Here is an 18295-nt window from a genome sequence, read left to right as displayed (position 1 = left end):
TGTTTGTCTCTCAGGTACACTCTTACGGAGGGCGACTTCCACCACCTGAAGAAGGCTCGTCTGACCCACCTGCACATCGCCCCTCCAGCTATGAACATCCTGACCATTATGGAGTGTGACTCACCTGAGAACAGCATCACCCTGAGAGAACAGACGCAGCACAAACCATCCCTGTCTATATTTCAGGTAACACCAGTACATCTTTTCCAAAGCCATGTTAGAGTACGGCCAAAGTAAAGCTGGCTAATATACCACTCCTAAAATAGCATGGCATTAGTGTGGTGGACCATCTGGTAGTCTTGAAGTGTTGAAATGCACAGTGATCAGTAGCTATTATAAGACATTTCATTGTAAGTCTTCTTTTTTTACATTTTACTCCATTTAAAAAAGCAGTTGTCATTTTGTAAACATTGTATGATAAATGGACCAATAGAAATGGTCCAAAACTACTTGTTACAAGTTTTTTTCCTTCTCTCGTAAAGTTACTATTTTGGAGATACAAGTTATTGCAGTGACAATTAGGGCTACACAGTAGTGCATTTGTTCATCACTATTGTGATATTGGCCATTGCTATAGTGATAACACACTCATCTAACAAATTTTTTGTGTCCTGACCAAAAACCTCACGTATTCCTGATGAGTTTCCTTTAGTGTGTGGATGAATCAAGGTGTTCACATAATCCAACACACGTTGTTCAAAATCAGTTTTTAATCATATCACATCAAGGCTTCACCAGTGTGTTTTGATATATTGCATAGCATATCACTATGTAATAAATAATTGACATGAACAAGTACTCCACCAAGAAATGTAGTTCCTTTAGAGTATGGTATCGTTGCCAAGCAACCATGGACTGTTGAATGAAGAGAGCTTTCGGTCGCTCGTCTCTGAATTTTGCAGTTATTTCAAGAATTTTTTTTTACTTTTTGTCATATAGCAATCAACATATGATAACGTAGCACTGTTTTATACAAAAATGTTCACTTTATAAGTTCTTTTTGGCCACCAAATTACCACCATGAGTCTTATTTAGCACCAATCCAGTGGTGCCCCTCTTCTTATGCTGGGGCTGAATCTCAAATGGCTCCCTGTTCCCTACATAGTGCACTACGTAGAAATTTAAATACTGTATCCTGCACCCCAACGGTGCAAAATATCTACAAAAAATAGCCATTTGGGATTCAGCCACATCCACACTCAATAAATGATGCACTATTTGGCTGTAGAGGCAAGAATTTCAAACCTTCATAGCTAGCACACTATTTAGGGTGTACAGAGACGTTTGGGCTTCAGCCTGGGTTTGATGCTACTTCTGACTGAAACACGAACATTTGAAGCGTGTAAGCCATGACATTTTACTGCTGTTTTACAGTCAGTCATACAGTCATACATAAGTGCTTCAACTCAAGTCTGTGATATTAATGATGGAGCAGTTTAGACTGTTGGCTATCTTTTAGCCTGTTAGCTAGCTGACCAGCCTAGTTCTAGTTAAGATCGTAAGTTGCCAGCCCCTTCAGTTTGAACAAAAAATGAAAAAGATTATTCCATTAACAGCAAAAGTGTTTTTTCCTGCAGTGGCATAGTAATATATAATTCAGTTGTTGTGAGGCGGTCATAGGTGTGCGAATATCATGGATTTTACAGTGCCTTCAAATATGACTCAGCCAATCAGATTTTAACACCGGAATTGTTCGTTTTATAATACAATATAACCACAACATCTTACTTTATCCATATTATGCAGCCCTGTTTTATGTTTGATAAAGGTAGATTACTACATTGTACCGGGTCAGTAGTGACCAGTGTGAGACCTCATAACCGACTAGAGCAGACAGATTTGGCTCAAGACTTTGATTCTGTTACAGATGTTTTATGTTTGTTTTGCGCTGTGGAATTAGGCCTGCTAATGTTAAACTAGCTCTGTCCATGTGATTCTAATTAGCCATCAGCCAAGCCTGTAAGGTTCACTGAGTATTGAGAATTAATTTAGCTGGACTTTTTACTTAAAGGCACACTATGGCCAAAATGAGAAATGTAGCCATCGCTGCGTCTGTTGTAAACATGCTTACTCACATCTTACAGCAGTGCTGCGATCTCTAGGATGGGGATTTATGGTTTAAAAGCTAGGAAACCCCCGTTCTGATGATGCATCTTGAAAGTGGGAGGAACTTTTGAAAAACTACAACTGCTTTGTGGTGGATTTTTGGGGGGCGGGCTGATTTTACCTGTTTATTTATATAATTTTGTCAGCTGATGAAGGCAGAAGGAAGGCAGATAGCTAATGTTATGCCAGAAAGCCAGTTCTATTGTGGCTATGTAACTGTAGTATCTAGACTTCTCAGTAAATCAGCTGTTCGTATGACGATAATACATATTTTAAATTCTGCTCTTTTAGTAAGAAACAGAGGCTCATGAACACACACAATTATATTTTTATATTTTTAATTCAATTTTTCTTTTTTGCCTTTTTTTTACTTATAGTCATATGCACAAGTTTGGGCACCCCAATCAGTTTACATGCTATGCTACATAGCAGACAAATGCAATATTTAGGTGTGCTCTCTGTAGAGGATGTGTTTTAACATGTCATTTAACCAGGGGAGTTTTAACCAGGGGAACTTTTGCATAAGACTGAAAGTTTGTGGGATCTGTGAAAAGATATGCATTGTTTTTTATTGTTTGGTTCAGTCTGTTTTTATTATTTGGCTTTTTTTTTTAAATAATATAACAGTGACACCCTGTGACCCAGGAGGATAAGCAGGTTAGATAATGAATGAATGAATGACTAGTGAAAACCGTATGGAGAGGAATTCATGCCAAATTGCAATCACCACAGTGGAAAAACGTGAAATGCAGTGCACACATGTCCTTACTTTTCCATAACAAGATGCAGGATATGCCAAAATGAAAAACAAAACCTCTATTAAATTGTCTTTGTGTGGCTTGACATCCTTACTGAAAAACAACATATGAGGATTTGCATGTAAAAAATTAAATGCGTAATTTGTATCAGAATTGAAGACTTCAAAGTGTAAGGAAGGCACGGCTATATTGCTTTCCACCATGCAATACTTTGAACGGATTTTCCTGATTGAAATGCAAGCATAACAGTGAAAACAGTGAAATACAATGCACACAACAGTACTTTTCCACAGGTAACATGCAGAATACATGCCAAAATGAAAAGCAAAACCTCTATAACATTGTTTTCACATCGCTTGACCTCTTTTTTGTGCTTTAATTATATGCACCCAAAACAGTACAATGCAATGACGTTTAACCAGTAATATGTGGAAAATATGCCAAAATGAAAAGAAAAAGATCTATATTACATTGATTTAACATTGATTTAAGTGCTGAACAGTGGAAAGAAATATAGTTGTGCCTTTATTACAGTTTAAAATGGATAGTATTCAATTCTGACACTAATTCATTTTTAAAATGCAAATCCTCATGTATTGTTTTTCAGTAAAGATGTCAAGCGTGAAAGGTGAAAACAATCTAATAGAGGTTTCGTTTTTCATTTTGGCATACTCTGCATGTCACTATGGAAAAGTAATGTCAATGCATTTCATGTTTTTTCACCATAGTGATTGCTTTTCAATTTGGCACAAATTCCTCTCCATATAGCCACAGTGCTAATACACAAGTCTGTTATGGATGTATAACAGTCAGGCATGTGATCAGTCATACTCTCTCTCTCTTTCATGTGTGTGTAGCCCAGTGAGAGCGGCCTGCCTGATTCACCAGTGTCCTGGAGCAGCCAGAGCCCCAGCTGTGCCCTCCCTGGAGACACATTCAACTCCATATTGGACAGCAGCTTCACTCCCAGCAGTGCTGAGCACAGCTCCGAACCACCTCGATCCAGGACTGTGAGTTACACACACACACACACACACACACACACACATCTGAAGAAGAGAATATCTGAACATTGCTGGTCAGTGTGAGAGTGTGAAAGCTAAATATGGTGATACATGCTGTATCTTAGCAAAATGTCTTTAAACCTTTAATGCCAAGGTAGAAAAGTGTCTGTCTTTTCTGTCTTTTATCTACTTTTCACTACTGGTGCAAATCAGTGTGGGACAGAGGGGGGGGCTTGTAAACAGGGAACAAAGCTAAATATGGAATTTTTCTGTAAATTTTAGTGCACAATTTCTGTTTGTATGCTGAGCTTGACATATTGGAACAAATAAAATATAAAATGCACCATAATTTATAAAAATCAATAAACTTTAATTTGAACAGGGCTGCAGCTGCATATAGCAACATGCAAGAATTTCAGTGACACACTGGAAAGAAGAAAAAACTGCCATTGTAACAGGCATTAAACAGAATCTCTATATTGAATATATAGCAGAAAAAAATATGACACTATTAATCCTGTTAATGATTGTTTTTGTGTTTTAATGTTAACCTATACAGCAGGTGGCTTTGCTCACCTAGTTTTATGTTGACTTTGCCATTACTGTGAAAAATCAATTATAAGACCTTAGCGGTCTAAAACTCTGACCTCAGAAACTATCACAGTGCATTCAACAAAAGCCAACATCGTGCTACTTTTATACAGTGATAGAAAACAAATCAACACGTGAAAACCTCCAGTTATACATGCTGATCCACTTTACTGCGACCAGCGTGGACATGCAGGCACAGCTACTGCTCTTGCGGCCGTTTTTAAAGAGGTAACGGGGACAAAACCAAAGCCTCTGAACGTATCGCTGCCGACATGTCAGGTAAGATAGGGGAGAGCACCATGATGTCCTGCAGTAGTAGAACACAGTGTTCCACAGTTGTGGGTACAGCTCTGAATCATCAGCTCTGCTATGCTTGAATATATTGATGTGTTCACAAAGTGGTGCTGAATATCTGCGCAAATAAAGGGTAGTCAGGAACCTCTTAAGACCAAACTCAGAACACACACAAACTACACTATCCATAGGCCATCACTGCCTCAGGGCCCACGTCACCACTCCCTGTCAACCTGTCAACACAATAAAGCAGTAGCACAGATTTTCGACTGTCATTTCCATCTGTGTCTTTCCAGTCCAGTCTGAGAGAGACTCCAGGCGTGGATATGAGATAAAGAATTTTTAGAACATACAACAAGCAAGATTTTATACTCTGTACTGTGTTCTAACTGTAACCTTGCATATGAGTTGTCTTATGTGTGGATGGGAAGCCAAAACACATACGTTTTCCAAAATATCCGGATACATGCGGATGGGGCCTCGTTTTAATGGCATAATGTTTATATTCCCCAAATATTGGAATTATCATCATAGATTTTTTTGTTGGTTTTTCAAATGTTGTCAACAAACAAATTATCTAGCTAGCTATGCTACAATCAAACTACTTTCTTCCGATTTCAAAAAAGAATTAACGGTCTGTATCACTGGTGTCCAAAGTCGGGTCTGAGGGCTAAATGTGGCCCGTGGCTTCTGTTTAAGGGTGTTATAAGTGGCCCGTCGGCCAGTACCTTGGAGTTTTTCTTTTCATGGACTTTCAGTTGTGAGATCTTCATGCAATTTCTCATCTTGCTCCCTCTCTTTCTCCCAGATGGAGGTGATAGGAGGAGCTGGTATGAGGATAGAAGGTGACCCTGGTTCCTCGCCAGCAATAGGAGTAGGTGGAGCAGCTGGAGGAGGAGGTGGAGGCTCACTCTCAGGACAGGGCACCATGCTTCACTTCCTGTCCCGGCTCAGACGCCATGCCAGCCTGGAGGGAGCCAGCCCCTATTTCACCATCAAAAAATGGAAGTTCGACAGCAGCCACAGAGCAGCCAGTCTGGATATGAGAGGTAAAGAGACATAATTCTTCAAACAGAAAGCATTTTTGGTTATTTTTAATGGAGATCAAACCATTCTTTAAAAAGTGCAAGAAATTTTATAAGAATAATAGAGATAATAGAGATAAGACGTTTATTTATAGAGCACTTTTTAACCAGTGGCAGCTTAAAGTGCTTTACAGAAAGGTTATGAAGTTTGATTTTATTTGATTATTATAGTTACTGTAACAGCAATATAAGGAAAACAGTTCAATAAATGAAAATTATGAGCATTAACTTGACAGATGAACATAAAATGAAAATATAAAATACGTGGTAGAAATGTAATTAAAAGCAAAATGAAAGAGATTCAGATGTTTCGTAAAAGTGGGTGGTGAGTTGACTGCCTAATAAAAAGTGCAGTTGAGTTCCATAGTTTAGAAGTTTAATAACAGAAAGAGGCCTCTCCATGATTTTTGTATTTTACAGAAGATATTTGCAGAAGGCCAGTACTTGCAGATCCAAGATCACATGTTGAAAACAGACAGACATTCAGTGAGGTACCCAAAAGCTTTAAAGCCATTTAGAGCTTTAAAAACTAGTTAAAGAACCTTCAAATGTATCCTAAAATGTATCCTAACATACAGGCAGTCGCTAAAGTTCTTCTAAGACTCTCGTTTGTCAGGATCTGTGCTACTATATTTTGTACAAATTGTAGAGGATATATTGTTTTCTTAGGAATTCCAGGCGAAAGATCACTGCAGTAATCAACTCTGCTTGCAACAAATGCATGGAGAAGTTTCTCTGCATTGCTCTGAGATAGAAAAGCTTCAGCAAAAATTCTCAAATGATAAAAAGCTACTTGGGCGACTGCGTAAAAGCAGGATAAAAATGATTTTGTACTTCAGGCTTGGCATATGAAGCAATGGAGCGTAGTTTCTCACAAAGCAGCTTTTTCTTAATTTTATTACCAATAATAAGTTTCAGTATTTTTGATTGTGTTTGATGGGTATCATGTAATTCCTCAAACAGATGCTATCATTTTTTGGTTACATTCCATGGTAATCAAATCATTCTTTGACAAGATGAGCCTGTGTGGTTTGTTTTGTTCTCTCAGTTTTTTGTATTTGTGTCTGTAGTACTATTGCACTGCACAGTAAGTGTTATCCCTGATGTAATATAATTTGCTAGGCACACAATAAACGCTTTTTGGGTAAAACACAGCCTTTTTAAAGCATGTTAAAACAAGCAGTACTTCAGGATCATCTTTGAAACAGTTATATTTGATTGTGACATACTTTAAGTATATTTGTCTTAAGAGCCATTTTTGATCTATTTTGGAAAATGCTGCTCACCAGTGATTACTTTAGAGCGACACATGACATCCACAGGAAAGCCGGCCTTAAGCACTGTGTAGGGCTCAATGAACAGGCCTTTGGAGACCAATCAATACTGGATCAATAAGAGCGTCGGTAGAGTAGCTCTGCCGATAACAGTGAGTGAAAGCTGACTGTGAGCTGGGAATGACTCAGAAGGGGCTGCAGACAGAGAGGGGAAGATGGAGAGATCCTGCCTGCTAAATTAATGATGTAATAATTGCATTATCCTTCACCTGACGTGAAAGGTCAGCGAGTGTGGCATGTTCATTTCCTCCTAATGAGCCCTAGATCCCATTACATCCTGTTATTACTGCAGCACGGGAGCACTGGACAACCCGCAGCCCGGACGCAGTGACCTCTCTGCGTTTTTTCGATTCCTTGTATACATACTCCTGTTTCTTTGTTTCAGTTCGTCTTTCTTTCCCTCTAAAGCCCATTTCACTTGAAACAGTGTCAATAAAGTAAGTAACAAGCAATCAATGTCAATAAACTTTCTGTCTCTTAACATTCTCTTCTGCTCTGTCTTGTAGGTTCTCCACGAAGGCGGACGTTTCAGAGGCAGAGAGCAGCGAGTGAAACTCTGGATCAGGGGGAGGAGGACTCCCAGCAACCTGGAGCAAGTGGGGGCAGTGACTTCCTGTTGTGTGCTCTTCCCTCTCAGTCACAGTCTGACCCCCCTAGGCGACTGTCTGCTGGCTCCTTGGAGCCGTCCACTGCAGGCTGTCCGCCTCCACCACCAGTCCCCCTCAGCAGGTACAGCCCTACTCCGAATCCTTTATCCACTCTGACAGTTCTCAGTGCCTTGAACCCCAGTGCATCCTTTACTTCAGTAGAAGTCATGGCAGTAAAAAAAACTATTTTCTTTAATTGTTTTTTGAGTTCACACAAGGACAAATACCATACAGCCTTAATCACATCACCAGATTCCCACCATATGTTGAAGATTGAATACTGGAATGCTTTTCCTGTCCTTGTGTGAACTCAGCAATTAATTGGTTTGGTTCCTGCAAGTTATTTTTGGGTGCAATTCCATTCATCTTCCATTGATCAAGTGAAAAGTTACTCACAACAATAATGCACCGAAAGGTCTGAGCAGAATGCATTCCTGAAATCAATCGATAGTTATTGCGTCCCCTTTCATTGTCCAGTTTAAAAGGCCACTGGTGCTGCGGCTGACTAATGCCTTAATATAGATGCCTCATCATAGATGACTGTGTTGTGAATCAACTCCCACTGTAGCAATCATTCACTCTAACTTTGATCTCCTATAGGTTAGAGGTTAAAGCTGTTTTGGAGGTGAGTCAAGGTGCCGAGGAAAGTAGGACTCAAACCCCAAACAAATTCACAGAATCCGTTGGGCTTCATGGGGAAGAAGAGGATGGGGATGGAGAGCTCATATTAGGAGCAACAGGAGGAGAGGGCACTAGTACTGAAGGACATGCCGAGTTTGGCTTGGGGAGCAGGCAGGAGAGCCTGGAGCAGCCCAACCTGTACCGGGATATCTGGAGCCTACGTGCATCTCTAGAACAATATGCCTCCTCTGACTTGAGCAGCAATGACAGAGACTCCACACGCAGTGATGCCGACAGTGTCTGTTCACTAGGGGGAGCTGGGGCTTCCAGAACTGGTGTGCCCACTTACCAATCTCAGGATATCGATGACGAGATTGACGGGGATAGCGAGCTGCCATATGATGACATTGGGAGGGAAGTGGGTGGAAGGAGGAATGGCAGGGACAGTGTAGATTCTGAGAGAGGTAGCGACAGCGAGGCAGGGAGCCGGAAGCTTCTGCAGATGGACAGCGGCTATGCCTCCATCGAGGCTCCATGCAAAGCACCGGAAGAGCTGCGACTGTTTGGAAGTGCATCTGGCAAGACGGCATCAGAGCGGCGGCGCTTCTTCACTAACGCTGGCCGGAAGGGAACTGTGTGTGAGAGCTTTGAGACCCGGCTGTTCAAAGAGGAGCTGGAAGATGAGGCTTCAGAAAGCAGCGTTAGTATAGAGTCAGATGGTCTTGTTACCGAACCCCAGAGCAGACCCAGTGTTTCGCCCAGAGACACACCTGAACAGTCACAAACCAAGCCCAGGCCACGTTTCCGTCGCCGAGACTACAGCATTGACGAAAAGACGGAGGCACTGTTTAACGAATTCCTACGTCACGATCCTCAGTTCGACCAGCAGGGGTCACCTTCGCTCCGGCATCGGCACCGCTCAAGGATCCACTTGCGCAAGCAGTGGCAGCGTGCCAAGCAGTACAGCGACCCAGGAGGAGCACGCTATTCGCCGTCCCTGGAGAGACAGCGTAGCTATGCCCTGCGGAGGGGCGACAGTGCCAACTACCCACTGGATACGCGGTACCACAGCACTCTGCCACGTATCGCTAGTGCTGCAGATGAGGAGGCTAGCGAAGGAGGGACCAGCGAGGGAGCGGCCAGCGAAGGTACTGGCAGTACCACCGAATCACCCAAGGCCCATGGCGGTGGCCCAGCACCTGAAGACAATGCCAACAACAGCAGTAACAACAGTAGTCCTTTAATAAAGTCAGCAACAGAGGGTCGTCCAACTTTGTTCTTTTCCAGCCCCTCGCAGGACAGCTCTGTGGAAGATTCTGGGATACTAGAGGACCGCGGGAGTGCTAGGCATCCTGCGGAGACACACAGATGGTCACAGATGGCAGTCACAGACACCAGTCCATCAAAAACGAGTAACGGGAAACAACATACACATACGGACACAGTCATCCGCATTCAGAAAAACGTACATCACATGGACCAGGACCCTATGGACAAAGGCTACATGCACAGTGTAGTGGACAGCCCGTCAGATAAACTGGTGAGCAACCTGGATGAGCGGCTGTACACCAGCCTAAGGAGGACTCAGGCCAGCCAGGAGTGCATGGTGGCTGTGACCCGCACCTCCCCAGACCTCCAGGACTAACAGCATGAACAACAGCGGCACTCCGACCGAGAAGGGACAGGAATAGATGGTCTACATCAGCAGGACATCTCAGAGTATGGGAGAGATAAATTCCACAAGCTTGTACGCTTGACGTGTAAAGGCAAGCTTATTTGACTCTACCATAATCTCAGCCGTCCTCAGATAAATAATGCATGTGTGTTGTATTGATGGCCGCTCTGGTCCCTTATGCAGGGGTCATTGTGTGTGCAGCAACCTCAAACTGGCGAAAGGTCAGAAAACGTAGTAAAAAAGTACAGTATCTACAGACAACCACGTTGGAAAGGTGACAAAATAATTGTTTTCTTGAAGAGGTCAATGGTATCACTTCTTGCAAATTGCACTGTGAAACAAGGTAAAGTAGGGTGCTTTGGGAAACATATGACTACGGGGCAATTCAACGAGTAATTCTGCAGTGAGAAATAATCACAGAAATCATGCTGCGCCTTCAGTTATTGCTATGAATGGTAAGGAATCAGGACAGAACCTTGGTTCCCTCTCAAAATAAAAAGTGGGGTATAAGTGATACTTCTCCCAAAAGAAGTAGTCTCTCAGTAAATTAATTATGATTTAATGAGTCTCCAGATCCACTCTATGCTATTTTGGGAACTCTACTCCAATTTGGTCTCAACACTCCCGTTCTATCAGTGAGTTTCCGGGAACAGTGCTGAAAAAAAAAAGAAAAATCATAATCCTCTTTTCTCATCCATGTCTAAGATTGAAGCAATCCACCCATGACATAATTCCCCATTTGACACTTAGCTCGATGTTTTATGAGTCTAATTTTTGAGCTAATAGACCACTGCTAAAGCCCCTTGTCAACCATCGCTTTCGCTTTGTTGATGTTAACACAGCATGTCACGCTTGTGAAGAGCTGCCTCATCTAAATGTCAATAGCGTACATTGAAAATGAGGAGGAAGGAAAAGAAAACTGCACTTTTGATCAAGGGAGTCGACTTTAATGCTCCCTTTGATTAATACTCTTCATCTCATTTTTCAAGTGTCCTTGTTTGTATGATATCGAGTTGACTCCGATATCAATCTTGGGAGGAGCTGGTAAAAGAAATGTTTCAAGTGTCTGAACAAGAAGTCAGATAGTCAGTTTCCTTTTTGTACTTTAATGTTATTTATTTTTTTTTCATTTAAATAATTACTGTATTTATCAATGTCATTTCATTTATCAGAGCTGAAGAAGTTTTTCTATCAAATGTTCTATAAAGAGAGTAAACAGGGCAGAAGAGAGAGTAAGCTTGTGGGTTGTGCATATCACTGAGTACTGAGCACACTGGCAAAAGGCTTCCTGAGGGATCTATCGGTGTGATACTGTTTATCCAAATCATTTTTGAGAAAAGCCACTTAAGTCAAGTCAAATGTGTCGAGATTATCGGATATTCGAAGGAAAAATCTTAAAAACAAAGGGCTCTTTGGAGTGATGCCAGAACTGAGGTGTTCAATTCCACACCATGAATCTGGAAGCTGTTCCTGGATTTTTGTAATTATTGGTAGGTATGACACTCGTTGACCAATCAGTTGTGTTAAAAGCTAAATTAGCTAACAGTGATTACAAATTCCAGAGCTGGATTCAACATCCAGAATTTACAAATTTTTATTCCATTCTTATATTCCAAACCCAAATACAGGCAGAAAAATCCATGCTGTCACACAGCATTGTGTTTTGAGTCCTAACCCAACCCAAGTGTGAAAACATTTTGCCCAAACACAACCTGACTAGAGCCACAAGTTTTGAGTCAGAAACTGACCCGAGTACAATGAAATTCTGTGTGAAACTGTCCCAAACAGGTCCATCATCACCTTAAGTGCCCATAAAAACCTTACAGGACAGCACCACTTGCTGTGTAGAGGCAATAGTAGCTTTATTATATCACAAATAAATATCAAATAAAAAATACAAAATAATATGCTATAGGAAAACAATCAGCTGTCCAAAATTAAGTTAACTCTCGCTTTAACGATTTTTCCTTACTGTGCTGTTCTCACAATGTGAAGTGAACAGATAGCGATATGTTAGCCTTCACCTGTCTATTCCTAAAGCTGTATTTCTTTACATAGAAATCAACTTCTTTACATAAAAATGCTTTTGGCCAAACAAACGGCCTTTTGGCTGCACTAAACTATACTCTCCTGCATCAATTAACTGTTCATTACCCATGTTTCTCATTGGCGCAGGGCTCAGTGGACCTCAGTGTTGGTCAAACCTCAGTGTTAAATTCTGTCAACGGACTCCAGCATGTCAGGTTATAAACGGTTTTGAAATAATGACAGTACGAAGTGAAGAATAAAAAAGGAGAAAAATGAAAGCAGGGGGAAATTCAGGGTCAAACCCCAAATCTAAAACTAAAAAGTGGGAGATGGGCTACAAGAACCCGAATGTGAAAGTTGAACCTGACTAAAGAATGACAAATATTTGGACAACAATGAACGATGAATGAATATGAAGCTCTACTCTGGCGGGGGTGTCAAACTGGGTTCCTTCCAGGCAACAGCTCAGCAGAGATTAGCTTTTTCCCACTTTAACACTGAATTCAACTCACAAAGGTGTTGCTAATTAGCTGGAACACTAAAGTCAGCAGTGCTGTGGCCCAAAAGGAACCCAGTTCAATACCTCTGCAATTTGGCATCACTCCAAAGAACCTTTTTTGGCACCTTTATTTTTAAGGTTCACAGAAAAATTGGAATGCTGTATAGACCTCAGTCAGTATTGACGTCACTGAACTGAACATATCTCAGCATTGAAAACCCATGTTGGAAAGGTGTGAATTTGGCATCTTACTTTGCACTGCCATCCTTAATAAAGTCTGAACGATAATTCTGCCATTCACAATGGTTGCCCAGGTGCCCAATCCTTCATCCTTTGCCCAGCATTCCAGATTTTATCCAGGGCTATTGTTATTGCTGTTACTTAATCTTAACTACATAACAACAGAGCTTCCATTGTGATGATTCAGTTGTTTTTCTGGCGTAAACATTTCTTTCTGACCAGTATGGCAGTGGTGCTGTTGTGGGTGGACAGCTCATGTGCTGTGAGCCTACCACATTACTACTCTGTTTAATAAAAGATGGCCCATGGCTGATCTTATATACAGCCTAATTATATATATTTTTCCCTACCAGAAGACTCATGAGCGTTCTGTTATAACATACTCTACTGTTACTATATATAATACTATATAATTATAATATACAATATATTGCATCCTACAAGAAGGCCCATGGCTGTTCTATTATACAGTAGGCTCAGCATGTAAAGTGCATCTTAAATATGTCCATCCACTGAGAACGAGTCCTGACAGACTTAAAACTGTCAGTCAGAGATTGATAATCATCTCATGTCTCATTTTTCTTTCTCGTGGGAGTTCACTATTCTCATATTACTTATTGATTAGAGGCAGGCTTAACCAGCAGAGTGATGAGACACAACCGAGAAGCGTGCTTTGCTTCTTGAGGTTTCGTTGAAGCCGTGAGAGCAACCTCAGACACTCCGGTTAAGTCGGCGTGATAGAATTCTGGTGCTATTAACAAGAAGTTTCACACGCAAGATTATCCCCTTTACATCACATTGAGCTTTCTAGCCCACACAGCCATATTTGTCCATAAGCTTTGCACCCTTGTCACTGGTACACTCCTAAAATTTGGTGTAGATAATTAAGATTATGTGGACGTTCTTTGCAGTTCTGAGGTTTTTTACCCTCACTCTAGTTCACCAAATTATTTGTAATGTTCTTTACGGAATACAAACCTGTTGTTTATATTGTACTGTGCAAAAATCTGGGACCACCCTTCATTTATTTAATTTGGAGCCATTACGTGTGATGAAATTATTCATGAAGTTCTTCATTTTTTTCCCAAAGATATTTCTAAGGAGATTAGATATAAGATATAATGCTAAGGTGAAAATGGGACTCCTAACGGGACCTGACAGACCACTAAACTGTCAGCATCAGCTAAACAGCACTTAAAACTTTTATCTTTGTGAGAAAATAAAGCTCCATTCTTGCTTTAGATTTTAAAAAATGTTACGGGTCTGTCTGATGTGTAGCTGTCAAGAAGCCATTACTGAGAAAATATAATTGAATTGCTGATTGTGAGAAATTGTGATAAGCAGAAAATGCAACCAACTTCTAAGACTGAACTTTGGAAAAATGTCTTGTAGGTTCTTGGAAAACTGAGAGTCCCCCCAAATAGAATGGAGGTTGTAATAAAGGGTGGACACACTAAATACTGTTATATATATATATATATATATATATATACTTAATTGGTCATTTTGACTGAAAGGTCAAAAATGAAAGGTGGTCTCTGGCTTGTGCACTGTACTGTACTGTTAGTGCTTCTTGTATTGCTGGTGTAAAGTCAAAGGCACATGTCCACTGCTTTGGAAACATCCCTAACCTTGAGGTCAGGCACTGGGCAAATGACCCTGATTCTGCTGAGTGAGCATTCAGCATTTCCTTCCCCCTTTTCCTTTACTCCCATTTTCTCTTTCAAAGCAACAACCCAAAGAGTGCTGAGGTTAAAATAATACCGTGGTGGCCTGGTAAGCCCACCTACAGTAACTAAGATAAGCAAGAATTCCGAAGCTACCTCAGACTGGAATGTGGCTTTATGGTTAAGGGAACTCTCTTTTATTTTAATCCTTTTTGGTGTTAAGCTCACATCGCTTTTTTCCCCCCACAAATTAACTGATCTGAACACACTGCCAGGGGCCATGTTTGGATATCTGAAGCAATAGACTACCATTTCTGCCATTAACGCATCTTATCACTTTCTCTTCTCTCCAGTGGGACATCTCTGTACAAATATCTGATGTACAAATGTTGATCCAAATGTGTGGTCACATCCCATGTGTGAGGTAGAATAGTGGCTGGTCTTTGTGTTTTGTAGCCTGTGGCCAACTGACTCCACTGCTGCATGTGAGAACAAACGACAACGTGCAACATTCAGTTCCCTGTAGTTTCAATGCTGTTCATAGCATTCAAGACCCCTCCCCACCCCCCCCCTCATTTCTCAGAATAAATGGTTATGCATTCGTACTCCAGTCGTTCAGAGGTTCTTTTTAAGGATCTGGTGGCTGAATGGCTGAAGACAAACATTCTGGGGATTTTATGTGTAGAGCTGACACTTTCTAAAGGAGAAGCACTGAGTGGTTGAAAGCTTTTACCAGGAATGAGAGGGGCCAAAAGATGTACATTTTACTTTCAGACGTTTCATTTTCTGTCGATCAAATAAAAAGAGAAGCATCAGAGAGATAATACTCCTTATTTACTGTATGAAACTGGACTGTTTTTTGCGGTTAGGATTTCCACTGCTGCTGTTTATGAACACAGGCAGCTCGACAACTGTTCTCCTTTACATGGTTCAGTTTTTAAAAAATTCTGCCTTCTTTCCTTTTTTTCTTTTGTACTTTCTCTTCCTTCTATTTAATTCCTCTTTGTCTACTTTCCTTTTTTCTCATTTCCTTTTTCTTTCTCTTCCTTCAGTCTTTTTCTCTTTACTCCATCCTTTTTTCTTCCTTCCTTTCATTCTTTTTACTTCTTTTGCCCTTCCTTTTCTTTTTTTTCCTTTCTCCTTTTTCTATCCTTTTTTTGTTTTTTCTTTTTTCCTTCCTATTTTCTGCCCCTTCTTTTTCTTCTTTGCACTTCCTTCATTCCTTTCTTTTAATTAGTCTTCTTTACTTCAGTTTCTCCTGTCCTTGCTATTTTCTTCTTCTGTCTTTCTATTTTGTCTCTTCCTTCCTTTCTTTCTTTTTTCTTTGCCGCCTTCCCCTCATCAATTCCTTTCATCCTTTCTTTTTTCACTTTCTCTTCCTAATTTATTATATTTGAATTCTGTGGCTCATTGCTCAGATATAATATTTAATAATAGCATTTCTTTGCTATGCAAGCACTATATTTTCCTTCAGGCGCTGAAAATCTCTAATTTCTACAACAGGGGTACATCAAGCACATCCAGTTCAACTCATCTGTGAAGCACCAGGTTTAGGTGTCACTAAACCATGCTGAACTCCAGCTCTTCCGAGTTTAAGTAATGCAAGCCTGTTTAAAGGTTTAGTATTTGAAGAGTGTATTATTTAGCCAACTAGTTAAAAGCAACAACTCAATGAAAAATCATAACTTACACAGTTTTTCATCTTACACCAGCTGCTGTGGGTCAGCCAAAGCATGTTAGATGTCTGAAGTTTAGTTTGGGTTTGGACTGGAGCTACAAAACTAATGTAGCTGTAAGTAATACAATCCCAGGCAAAAAAAAAGGCCCAAAATGGCAAAATGTGAATTCTTAGTTTTTAATAGTCTTAACAAATCATTAAACAAACTGATAAAGTAACTTAGCATGGGATTTATTTTTCCCTTAGATTTCTTGTAGGTAAACGTACAAACAACCTTCTAGAGAAAGAAGAGTCAATATTGTTCCACCCATTGATGGCTTCAAACAGTTGAAAAACATTGTCAAGCTAGTTTGTGTTTAACGTGAGACCAAATATTCTCTATAGGGTTTAAACCTGGACTCTGACCAGGCCAAAACCATCAATAAAAACCATTATATTTTGGGCTTGGCCCATTTTTTTGCCCAGGAGTGTAGAAGCTTATATCTCACACAATTATCATTGTGCAAACTGCACAGCTAAATCACACAATTGCCTCAGAGCAGGTCGGTGGTTCAGCAATCTCAAACACACTTGCTGGTGTGGTTTCTGGCACGGCCTGACTTACTGTTATCTATAAGAATGGACAAACGTCCAGACAAAATCCAAGCCTAAATGGCATTTTTCCACAGCAAAACGAAGCACTGGCAAAAGGAACTGTGCTTTTTCTCTTTGGCCATCAGTGTCTGGCTGGACATTCTTCTGAAAAAGTAGAATTGTTTCTTGTAAAATGTCTCTCAACGTTCAATTTTTTACGAGGCTGAAGTCGCTTCTCATTTGCAGCTTCTTATTCGAAGTTTCCCCTTCCAGCTTAAATGGTGCCTGAGGCACCAGAATGTAACTGCGGCACCATTTAAGGTGGAACGGGAAAATTCGAACAAGAAGCTGGAGGACAAGAAACTATTCTCAGCTTCAGGACCTTTCTGTGTTTGAAAGTTTTTCGTTGCAGATTAAATGTCAATCAGGAAACTAGCTGTGGTGCTTAGAAAAGTCCATTTGTCCCCAAATCATCGATGTTCATCTTAAATCTTTCTCTTTGCCTTTTCATTAGCTGCTGGCTAGGCGAGACTGTTATCTGTGTTGCTGTGTGACCAGCAGTCTGTGCGGCAACCTTCAGGGTTAAAGGGTAAAATAGCAGTTATAAGCTATATTAACTCCAGCGTTCAAGGCCATTTATTGTTCAAACTGTGTTAGAACGATCAGCAGAGCTTTACTTTACTGCAAAGGCTGATTATTTTATTTTTACCTAAACAACTAATTCTGCTGTGAAGCAGCAACAGGGTAGCAAAAGAGCCGCATGTTGCCGACCCCTATTAGGACTAGAACTGCTCTTTTGGTTCCTGTTTGGGTTTGTTCTAGTTTTGATCGTGCAGTGGAAAAACACTCAAAGATGGCTGCTACTACTTTTTTAAATAAGCTGTCAAATACTTCTGTCCATTTTTACACATAACAGTATGTCAGTGTCAGAAACCACATAAACAAGTCTGTTTGAGATTACTGAACTCAGCACTGTTTAAAGCAAGCGTGTGATTATTTAGGCATGCAGCCTGCTTTTATACAGTAATGTGTGGGCTTGAGAGAGCAGCATTAGCACTCATACTGCGCTGTGGAGGCTCCTATGGGCCCTCTGCCCTTCTGATTGCGGATGGGTCGGAAGCATAAGTGTGTGTTCACTGCAGCAGAGCCTGAGTCGTGGAAGCAGTAGCTCCTCAGTCGTCACCGCGGATTAAAGTGAAGGTGAGTCAGCACAGCAGTGGCGTAACCAGGATCGTAGGGCGTAAGATCTTAATGCCCTCTCATATGAAAATTGTAAATTAAAAAAAGAAATTAAAAAAAGAATGTAATCTGCTTGTTTACTCAGTATTGTTAGGTGCCAACCAAGTGCTCTAATGTAGGATAATGGCTGACACACATTAAGTTATCTATTAGCTGCCCATGAGTCATGGGTGTAAATTTGGATAAACTGCAATATAAGGGGTCCAATAAAGCTGTCAGACACTAAAGACGCTATGAGCCCCAGTGCAACTGCCTT

At 40.7% G+C, this 18295-nt stretch overlaps 1 protein-coding gene across 1 annotated transcript in view; it reads left to right on the top strand.

The window, feature by feature from the left end:
- LOC118797310 (voltage-dependent calcium channel beta subunit-associated regulatory protein) overlaps positions 1 to 10722 on the top strand; it is a 46796-nt gene extending 36074 nt beyond the window's left edge. Inside the window, exons 6-10 of the mRNA XM_036556633.1 lie at positions 15 to 186; positions 3722 to 3874; positions 5562 to 5802; positions 7679 to 7901; positions 8420 to 10722. Coding sequence (XP_036412526.1) covers positions 15 to 186; positions 3722 to 3874; positions 5562 to 5802; positions 7679 to 7901; positions 8420 to 10085 — 2455 coding nt within the window. The 3' untranslated portion in view covers positions 10086 to 10722. The remainder of the gene's footprint in view (positions 1 to 14; positions 187 to 3721; positions 3875 to 5561; positions 5803 to 7678; positions 7902 to 8419) is intronic.
- The last annotated feature ends 7573 nt before the right edge of the window (positions 10723 to 18295 follow it).

The sequence above is a fragment of the Colossoma macropomum genome, unplaced genomic scaffold (assembly GCF_904425465.1).
Source record: "Colossoma macropomum unplaced genomic scaffold, Colossoma_macropomum, whole genome shotgun sequence".
In the NCBI taxonomy this organism is placed as follows: Eukaryota; Metazoa; Chordata; class Actinopteri; order Characiformes; family Serrasalmidae; genus Colossoma; species Colossoma macropomum.
Note: the sequence above shows the minus strand (reverse complement) of the source record. Positions and strands in the feature narration are given on the sequence as shown.